We start from the raw sequence: 10,791 nt of genomic DNA, 5'->3' as shown, positions 1-10,791 counted from the left end.
AACAAACCACCACAAACCGATGATAAAAAGCCTTTTCAAAAGAATGCAATGTTTACAAAACGTATCATATAGAGGTCAGTACAACAACAACAACAATACCCAATCCCATATGTGTGGGGTATGTGGGAGGTGGGATGTAGACAATCCTTCCTCTATCCTAGAATAAAGAGAAATCATTTCTCCACCCCGAGTTAAACACTCACAAGAGCGAAGAAAGTCCTTCCTCTCTCTATTCGACGGGTAGAGAGATTGCTTTCAAGGGGACCTCCGGCCAAAAAGATAGGAAAAAAAAAGTAGAATAAGCATGAAATAAATAGATAAAAATAGTAATAATACAATAAAAAATAGAATAAACAGAGACGCCATGAAAATGGTATAATCAAATTTTCATAGGTTTTACGTCGTGCCTGGAGTTCAATTTAGAGGTCGGTACCTCACTGTGAAATCGATGAATGGTGTATTCGTCCAAAGGGATTTGGAAGGATCGTCACAGAGGGGATGAAACATCCAGAAAATTTGATGAGTTAGATTGAGAGGAGATTGTGGTAGAATCATCTGGAGAAGAGGATATGGTGTAAAAAGACGAAATTACCCTTCCCCATTTACTGCTATACTGTTTACGCCAATTAGTAAATAGATAAATGACCCGAATTGGTCTGATAGGGGCACGTACGATGTGCTGTCACATGCACAACCCCTTCAAACAACTCCAAGATTTATAGATTTTTTTTTTAACCTGGTATTCAAACGGTCAACTTGACTAATCTCAGGGCGACTACTCGCTACGCGAGCAGCTCGAAGTCATTGCAAGCGAACCTCCGTAGTCATGAGTGGATAACTGTGAGTGCCTGAAATCGAACCCATGACCTCCACTATGGAAGGCCAGAGTCATAACCATTCAACCACCGCAAAGATGGTTTCCAAGATTTATAGATATTGGAAGTTTGGAACCAAAAATAAAGGGCGTCAAAAGAAATGGCGGGAAATCGTTAATCTGTACTTTGTTGTTGAAAATAAAATTAAAATCACCTTGTAAAAATAGCTTCAATTTGTAATACAGATTCTCACGCACAAAATTAAACACTTGAGGGGAGGAGAAATAAATGGCAGAAATCGAAACCCTAGGTATTCTTGACGAGATTCAAGCACTCGTTTCCGATAAGCTCCAAGTTGTATGTGTCTCTATCTCTATTGCTATCGATTTTATATATCACTTATCTCAATTAATTGCTTTTCAAAAAAAAAAAAAAAAAAAAAAAAAAAAAAAAACTTATCTCAATTAATTTGTATCTCGTTATGTTTTTCATTAGATCTTGTAGTATTTGAACCGATTGAATTTGATACAGCTAATGTTTATTTAGGTTTCTCACTATTCAATACTTAGAAACCCTAATTTTACCGTATATTTGGGCGTAGCACTATTTATTTATTTTGTTTCCCCAATTTATAATTTTTATTAGGTTTCTTACAAGTGGCTGAGTAGAAACTATTTAGTGCCATCAAATACTGCCAAAAGGTGAGTTCTTGGTACATATCTTTATTATGTCTTTTTTCCGACCGTGTTATCGGTTTAATTTCGTTTTAGGCGTCTATTTATGAATATTTGAGTAACATATTTGTGTACATAGGTTGCTTCAGGAGTTTGTCGAAAAGAATGGAAGTCAAGTGGAAGTTATATATACCGTATCCGGATGGTTAAAGAATAATCCAGAAGCTTATCACATTAAGCTTGTTCTGGGCTCTAAACTTTCAGGTTAAGTTTATTAGTAGTTGTATGTTATACTTGATCTGTATGTAATTTTGTGTTCCTTTTCGACTTTACGAATGCTCAAAGTTTGTATCTTTTTGTGCAGAAACCAAAGAGGAATTTGCTGACGGTTGTTCCGTTCAAGTATATAGTGTGCAAACTTGTGTTCCTAAGGATGCAGCAGTTATATGGAATTCAGAGTTTGTACAATCAGAAGAGCTTTTCAAGGAGCCATCCAATGTTACGAATTGTTTGAGGGATAATCGGTGGGATGCTCATTTTCTTTATATTATTTCAACATAAATTTGGGCCATGTTTTGGTACATAACCTTTTCCATTTTTTTCAGGTTCTGTGGGGTTTCAAATTCATTTGTAAAACACAATTTTGAGGGAACACTTGCAATCACCGCAGGTCCAGCGTTAAAAAACGTGGGAATCCATGGGCAGAGTTCAAGAACTAGTTTTTCGAATCAAACTTCAGACTCTTCAATCCATCAAAAAATGAAGGTTGAACAACCAGACACTATCCCTAAACCAGTTGTGTATAAAGAGCAAGCTCCTCAGATGCCCACAAACAAAAAGAAAGCCCATAATGAGAAAAGCTCTTCTGGGACTGCTACTTCATTGGCTAGCATGTGGGGCCGTGCATCGTCAAAACCTAAGCCCGAGTCTGTCTCAGTAAAAACTGAAAAAGTTGTTCCTATTTCTAATGGTCTGTTACATTTTATCATATTGATTTACTTGAAATGTTTATTTTTCTTGGAGACTCCTTTAAGTCTAAATGAGTATCTAATAAAGCTAATATGTTGCAGATGCTCAGGTACGTGCAAATGAATCGATAGAGGATGAAAGTAGTGATGATGATGATCATCAGATGAACAAGAAAAGAAGATCTAATGGTGAAGGAAATAATAGAAAGAGGAGGGTTGTGATGGATTACTCTGATGAAGATGATGAGACTACAGATGTAGTGAACTTAGCCTCACCGGATCCTCCAAAAAAGCAAGTCGCTGTTGATTCGAAGATAAATTCCAGAACTTCGAGTGTGGAAAATAAGAATTTGGATTTTGATGAACAAAAAACAGAGAAGGTAAAGGTTAAGGAGGATAAGGTGTCTGGCATTGATCCTATATCTTTATTAAAAGAAGAACGCCATCAAGCTTTAAACAAGAATGAATCTTCTGATAAGTATCATTCAGATCAAAATGAGAAACCGGCTGGTGCTGGTCAAAATGCTGCTAAAAAGAAAAAGGTTTTAAAGACACGAATTGATGAGCGTGGAAGAGAAGGTATGAAAATATGATTTTACATGTAGCAATTTGGTGTTTCCGAATGTTAGGTTGTGTGTGTGTGTTTGTGTGTAGCCACTATTAGCTGGCTTCTAAATTACAAGAATCGTATGATTGGTGATACTTGAAGTCATGACTTAATCTGAAGAATCAATAAATAATTAAAGAAAAAAGTAATTGTTTTCATGATAGAATTTCTGTTGCTAGTTTTAAAGTTGCAAACGGTTGTTCCAAACTTCGGATAGTACTCCATAATACTCTAGATTTTGCGAAAGCATACTGGTTGGGAGTTGGATAACAGTTTAAACGATATTTACTTAAGTAAGAATGAAATCGTCATCTTGAAAGTTGCTTTTTAGATCATTTATGTCCTCTAAAAAACTTGCTCTGCTCATCACCACTAGAGCAAATATACTTGATTTTCTGATTCTACATGTCTGTTTTTTAAATTTAAAAAGTGTATTTTATTTTATTTATTTGTTCATCAGTAACCGAGGTGGTTTGGGAGAATGATGAGAAGGAGACGAAGCCCAATGACAGTATAAAAAAAGATCAAAGTGACAATAACACTACAAACACTGTCGTCAACAGGTAACTTTAATTTTGAAATATATTATTGTATACATGATACAGAGTATTAAATATCAGACTCTCATTTTTTGATACCATAGCCTTTGATTCATTCTTTACACGCTATAGTCATCATCGTCATTCTGCTATGTTAGTTATGTCTGTAGCTGCTAGAGGTAGTACTTTGACCCACTTGGAAGTGAACCCGTGTTTCATTTCGAACAGATCAAACAGTTCAAATAATAATTTTTTATTTTTTTTTATAACTAAAACTGGAACAAGTTATATGTGTTGAAAAATTGTTTTTGTGATCATAATCAACAGATTAATTATCATTTAAAAAATACAAAATAGACAGCAAAGTGTTTGGGTCAGCTCAGCTTGATTCAGTCCACCTAAATCCACACTAAAAATGAGCTGGCCCAAAATTAATTTGACCTGTTACCCAATCCACATCACTTGCGCTTCTTGCCATCTCAACTAACTCTTTATGAGATTAAAAGCTGCTTTAAATTTTTGAATTTTTAAATTCAGGCCCCCTGCAGCAGCTCCTAAGAAGTCACCTGCAGTAGGTAATCCCGCAACGCATGCAACGGGCAAAGCAGGAAACAAGAAAGCTGCTACCAAGGATCCTAAGCAGGGGAATATTATGTCATTTTTTAAGAAGAAAGCTTAATGAGGCAAGTTTCAAAATTCATATGGAACTATAGTTTTCTGTTGTAGGATTTTATTCTGATTATGTTTTAGCATTGAAGTACACTTCTATTGTGCTCTATGTGTCACTTCTATATTAAGGCTTTCAAGGTTTGCACAAATACAAAAAAAAAGTTGCAACTTATTTTTCATAGAATTGGTGAACAGCATCACAAAATTATGTCTAAAAACTAATTAGAAAGATTGATATTGAAGTGTCTATATCACAATGAAATCATAAGCCTGGAAAAAGCTCAGAAGTACAAGTGAAAACCAGGCCTGAAAAACTATTCATACGATAAACTGATAAAAGCTACTGCTACTCTTTTTGCTTCCTGTTTCTTTAACTTCGCTGTATCAAATTTGTTGGCTCGCTTAACACATACCTTGGTATTTCATACTTGGTACCTGCAAATACGATGACATATATTATAAGTTTTGTATTTAGAAGCTTAAGTTGTTTTGAATGCAAGTATGGTGATTTGGAGATCAAAGTGACACCTCCTTCGTCATAACAAACTGTCATATCAGGTTTATGAACCAACACCCCTGCACTGTCCACAATTACTTGAGCCAACTCTATATCAGCCTCAGCTGCTGCATGTATTGCGTCCCAGATCTCTTTTGCATTATTCAAATAAACATTTATCAGAATGTGTTCTGTTTAAAGAGAGTGATAAAAAATTTGGGCCTTGTTGGGATCACCGGCTCCAAATAAGGCCCGTTTCCGAAGCAGTGGGTCAAGTAATAAAATCCAGGTTCTTTTTATATTTTGATAGGTAATCTGTACACCACCATTTTTATAATCATACACCACTAAACATGCATTGAATAGTTGTTCAGTACATACATTAGAGTGGTGTATGACTAAAGATTGGTGTACGGATCATCTTTTTCATACAGTGGTTGTGCTTAAGTCGAAACAACTTTTAGTTTTTACCTTTCTTGCCACCATGGTGAGGAGCTGTATCCCAGAACTCGTCACGCATCTGAACTAGCTGGTCCCACGTAACAGGTCTTGGAAACTTCCATGGCTTTGGCTTCCTAATCTTTTCTGACGTTCCTACCATTCAAAATGAAAACCGTCAATGAAGGTTTGGTTTTCCAACACGAAATAAATAAAATATGATAGCAACACTTTAAGTTGGATTTTGTAAGACTTACTAGTTTGCTTATTTAGCAACGATCCAAGGCAGCCCATTTTTAGCATCTTCAATCAACTCACAATTAAGTATATTCAAGGTTGAAGCTTTAGCTGCTTAATGTATGGTTATAATCAAGGCAAATGCAAATAAAAAATATCTTTCAGAAGTATATAAAAAGGGGTGGTTGGGCAGCTTCATTACTCTGTATATATATATATATATATATATATATATATATATATATATATATATATATATATATATATATATATATATATATAACTTTCTCGTGATAAAAAGTATCACTTTAAAGCATTCATATTCATGTGATTACATACAAGCAGTTTGATCAGATAAGTTGCTCGGATAATATCTATGCCATGAAAACAAAAGTGAGAAGATATTTTGCCACAACAAAAGCCATCAGTTCAGTTTCCAATCAATCCACCTACTCATACGGTACAATTTCGCAATGCATACATCATTCAGGTGTACAAACACTTAAAGCTACATGGTAACGAGACCTACAACCAAAAATGAAAGAAACGTATATGCAGTTTGGGTTTTAGTAGTTTTTTCTATGCTTGGTCTTTTAGTGTCACTCCACCTTTTCATATCAACTAGTTAACTTTTTTTTTTTTTGTTGGATAGTCATTATCATTATAGTTTCTAGCAATCAAACGGTTGGTCCCTTTCACTAACGACCGTTAGAAAAATCTCGTTAAATGTGACACGTGCCTGGCACGTGATAGTAGTTTCGTCCATTCGGTTTTAGCTTCTCATATTAAACTCACTTTATAACAATCGTTCAAACATGACATCTACTTGTTTTTCTTGTCTAATTGCTGATGTTTTGAACGAGTGTTTAGCTAGTGAAGGTAAATATACAGTGTAATTCTTAATATAGGAAATGTAACATACAATAATATATCCAATAGTAAAACAAAAAATTTGTTAAACATATACTTAAGTTTTGAATTATGTTTTTGATAAAACTATATATGGCTATGGCTCAGATGCAAATAATAAGAGCTAAAATACATGGAATATCAGTTTTAAGAAAAAGATTTTAATCATCGTTATTAAGTTCGTTAGTTAATCTGCAGCTGTTAGAAGTTGTGATGTGGTCCAGCGGTTGGTGGTCTGCCTCCTTTAGGGGAGGTCAGGAGTTCGACCCGTTGGCTACATATTAAAAACACAATTTCATCACTGCCATGAAGTATCTACTCATGGCACCTTTCCCATATCATTTGGGGGTAAAGGGAGGGGGTTTTTACTTGGCCGTGCCCTTGGATCGGTTTCAAGGTTTCCTCCCGGGCAGCGATGGGGGCGGGGATATTATCGCTGCATCGGCATAGTCGAAATGGGAGATGATCGCAATGGGTGGTTTAGTCCCTCTCGGGTGATCCCAATCGCTGTTAAAAAAAAAAAAAGTTAATCTGCAGCTGTTACGAGTACACGAATTTGGTTGCCAATATAAATGTCGCGCAGTGAGTTAGTGGGTGTGCGTTTTTAAATGTGCGAGCAATGAAACCTACATAATGATGAGTTTAAAAATAATAAAGATATGATCAGAGCTGCCCGACTCGTGATCGATCATTAACTGACATACCTGAGTCTTTTTTTATTTTACTGTTGTTTTCTGTATGTTATTTGGATTTAGGGCAGGGGCCTGCTGTTGCTGGATCCATGAAAAAACGTATAATCTGGTTCATGATTAAATTACAGTATTATACTGTAGTACTGTAATTATTTAACTGCAGACTTGCAGTATAGTTGTACTGTTTATCATGTGCACCCCCTGTCCTTTTTGGCACTTCTTGCTGTAAACACTTTACATGAAAATTCATATGTGGGCGCTGAATAATAATACAGTAAACGAGAGATCGCATGTTCAAATCTTGATGTGGTCGGAGAAGGTTTGGGAATCGGTCACGGGATGTTCCGGATAGGCTGTGTACATTAGTTTTAAAAATACTTGTCTTTCATAGTAACTCGAATAGAGAAAACCTCGTAAAAAAAGATTTTACATGCAAATTCAATTAATTGGTGCTTACTGCTAAGACCATTCCCAATGGTACGCCCTCAAGGAGTGTCCTCACCTTGCCCTCGAGGGCACCGTTGGCATTCCCCATTTCCTCATGTGTCCTCACCTTGCCCTCAATGTTTCGCCGTGCAATTTTTCATGCACAAGCACAAATGAGGACGGAGAGAGAATCTTGTACATTCTTTTTACTTGTACTCTAGGAGTAGAAACTTGTACATTCTTTTATTTAATTAATTTTGTGGGGTATGTGATGAGGAGAGAGTATGTCATGGTTGGTAGTGGTGTGTTATGTAGTGTTATGGGAGGAAGTGGTGAGAAAGGAGGAGAGAGAAAGCTGATGTGGTGCTGAGGAAGTGCCCATGACGGCGTCATTGTTGGGAATGGTCTAATTAGCCCTGATGATAACGACTAAGATATAAGTAACCATTATCATAAAAAGTAGTCTAATGAAGTACAGTATTTGATTTTATTCCAGGTTCTATTAGACTTTGTGCAGTGATTCAGATTTTATCTATGTAACATTACTATTGGAGTATTACTCCTAACTATTTACTACTGAGTATTGGTCTAATAAGAGGGGTTGTGTATATGTGAAAAGACTAATCGTTGAATATTTTGAAAATTTGATTAGTTGCACGTAGCGTTCATGTTGTCAACAGAACAGAACACGTGATCTTTGTAACTCTTAAGCAGTCGTAAGAATAATAGATACTGATGAGAATGAACTATGAACGATGAGATGATATTTCTTTGGACGTGTTTTCTATTTGGTTGTTAATGAGGATGATATTATAATGTGAAGTGTTACAATGACAAACTATTGGCTACACTATATCTACTCGCATGATATCATATGCATTGAGCACTAGCGACGTTTACTATTCATAATATTTATTAGTGGCAATTTTTTTGAGCTTACATGATTACAGAGAAGATGTGACCATAAGACCGCATGTAATGGTGACTGTGACACGCGCGGGAAAGTTTTGGGTGGTATTACCGTGGCGTGATAAAGTTGTGGTAAAAAATGTAGTGAGGAATGTTGTGTGGATCGTGAGAGTGTTAAATGATGTGTCAATATATGATTAGGAGCTAAGTGAAAAAAAGAAAAAAGAAAAAAAAAACTAATAAAATATTGTTGAACGACCTCCATGTTATCCACAATGAATGCTCCATTAGAGGCGTCCTGGTTTCGATTTTCATGCACAAACGCCCTATAACCAGGGGCGAAGATGGTATGGGGCAGGGGGCGGGCGCCCCCGGTGAATTTTTTTTTTTCAGTGTAAAAATTTTGGGTTTTTCGACTTTGCCCCCGGTGGATTTTTTTTTGCCCCCAAACCTACATATTTTGCCCCAAAACTTTCAAATTTTGCCTCAAATTCTCCAACTTTTGCCCCAAAATCTCCAACTTTTGCCCAAAAATCTTCAAATTTTGTCCAAAAAAATTGCCACGGTTAAATTTTTTTTTTTTGCCCCCGGTGAAAAATATCCTAGTTTCGCCTCTGCCTATAACGTTGCGAAAATAAATTAATTAAGTTAATGCTAAATAAAAAGGTAAGGCATAACATAATAAATGGACACATGAATGATGTACCGCCAGGAATCGGTCCTCCAATAATTGCATTTTTTTTATGAATGGTTTGGACTGTGATCAAACCATGCTTTTAACTTTTACTGTTTTACATTTGTATTGATCACGTCCTCTTCTTCAATCAACGGTAGGGAAATGAAGAATATTTCATTAGATCTTTCTGCCCTTTAACAAATAAACAAATCCATAAAAAATCAAGTGGATCTTGATATCAAACTTTCTGATCATGCTTTTGTTGAACAATTGGAATATTAAATAAAACACTCTTATCCAGTGAATTACAAAAGAAATTACAAAAGCTTGATAATTCATGTCTTCATGAGTTCCACAATACGTAGTATTATATTACCAGTTAGACCATTTCTAACCTTGACTGTGACATCAGAGTCAGTTAGTGCACTTTTTGGCCAAAAAGTGCAAACTGAATGTGATTTGGCAATGTCAGTTTCTGAGCTTTTTAATCATTGTGTCACTTTTTTGTGTTAAATATTAGGTTGGGTGATGTGGTAAAATCTGATTGGAAATGGGGTGGAAAAAAATAAATTTATTATTAAAATATATATTTATTAAACTATTATAATTCATTCATTGGTTAAAAGGAAACTCACGGCTCAAACAAAATCCGTCACCATGGTGACTAACGGACATGACGCCCAAGGAATAACGCTGCACTATTTTCGTCAGGTTTCGTCAAATGTTGCCAACTAGGACTGACCTTGTAAAGGAACGCCCGGATAGAAATGGTCTTATACTTGGACCAATTTTAATGGGCGTCACCCCACGGAATGAACCCCCAAGAATCCTATGTGGCTAAAAAGTAACGCTATGTCGCTCCTTAACGCGGGTAATAAAAAGGTTACATCAATCAAATGAGCGTTTTTGAGGCTTTATTTTTTATTTTTTGCCCATCAAAATTTAACACACATATATATTACTAATTACTTTTTCTTTATTTAATTTCCAATCATGTTTTACCACATCACTCAAAACATTTCTCACAAAAATCTAACACTCTAGTTTGACGCTCACCATTAAACAATGTCATTCCCTTAACAATGTCACATCACAGTTAAAAACTCACTTGTTCTTCAAAAAGTGTACCATATGACTCAACGTCACAAAATTAAAAATGATCTTAACATATAACTTGCTACATATGTCTAAGTAAAAGTATTCACTCCTTTCTAGTGACCTCTGTTTACCTATTTATAAAAGAAAAAGTCAAGTGGATCTTAATTCAAACTATCTGATCATTCTAATACAGTAAAAGAGTACTATTACCGGTTATTTAGGATGTGGGTCACATTGTTTTCTCGTCTTTTTAGCCATTTTTCTTTCTGCAATCAAAAACAAGTTTCGGGTTCATCTTTGGATCCACTTTTTTTGATGAAAAAAAAAACACCTTACAAAGGAGACATGTACCAATAGGTCCAAAAGAGACAACAAAAAGAGCTATTGTCTAATTGTATAACTATTTCTATTCTATAAATAACCTCGATCTAAGAGTTAAAGCATATACTTTTATTTTCTCTTATTTAAAGTAAATAAATTCCAACACTTTTTCATCATTGTTCTAGTCTTTTATATCATCATCATCTAAATTTACCTTTCTCTATTCATATTGCATAAATAAATATAAATAAATCTCATTATACAACAATAATAAAATCTGTAACACTCTTTGCTAACTTATTTCAAATTCATTTAAG

General features: G+C 35.2%; 2 protein-coding genes across 2 annotated transcripts; one reads left to right on the top strand and one right to left on the bottom strand.

Moving 5' to 3' along the window:
• Positions 1 to 975: 975 nt before the first annotated feature.
• Positions 976 to 4,512, top strand: LOC139852786 (uncharacterized). The gene is made up of 8 exons (XM_071842119.1): positions 976 to 1,172; positions 1,461 to 1,516; positions 1,629 to 1,753; positions 1,854 to 2,013; positions 2,095 to 2,459; positions 2,560 to 3,036; positions 3,525 to 3,627; positions 4,141 to 4,512. Exons 1-8 carry the CDS (start codon positions 1,104 to 1,106, stop codon positions 4,280 to 4,282), a joined length of 1,497 nt encoding a protein of 498 aa, XP_071698220.1. The 5' UTR covers positions 976 to 1,103; the 3' UTR covers positions 4,283 to 4,512.
• On the bottom strand, positions 4,420 to 5,629 carry LOC139852787 (uncharacterized). Its single transcript, XM_071842120.1, has 4 exons — positions 5,464 to 5,629; positions 5,240 to 5,362; positions 4,801 to 4,920; positions 4,420 to 4,707 (listed from the first exon to the last, which is right to left on the bottom strand). The coding sequence occupies exons 1-4, from the start codon at positions 5,507 to 5,509 to the stop codon at positions 4,643 to 4,645; spliced, it is 354 nt and encodes a 117-aa protein (XP_071698221.1). The 5' UTR covers positions 5,510 to 5,629; the 3' UTR covers positions 4,420 to 4,642.
• Between the last annotated feature and the right edge of the window lie 5,162 nt (positions 5,630 to 10,791).

This window comes from Rutidosis leptorrhynchoides, chromosome 6 (assembly GCF_046630445.1).
Source record: "Rutidosis leptorrhynchoides isolate AG116_Rl617_1_P2 chromosome 6, CSIRO_AGI_Rlap_v1, whole genome shotgun sequence".
NCBI classification, from domain to species: Eukaryota; Viridiplantae; Streptophyta; class Magnoliopsida; order Asterales; family Asteraceae; genus Rutidosis; species Rutidosis leptorrhynchoides.
The sequence above is the reverse complement of the archived record's forward strand: the minus strand, read 5'-3'. Positions and strand labels throughout refer to the sequence as shown.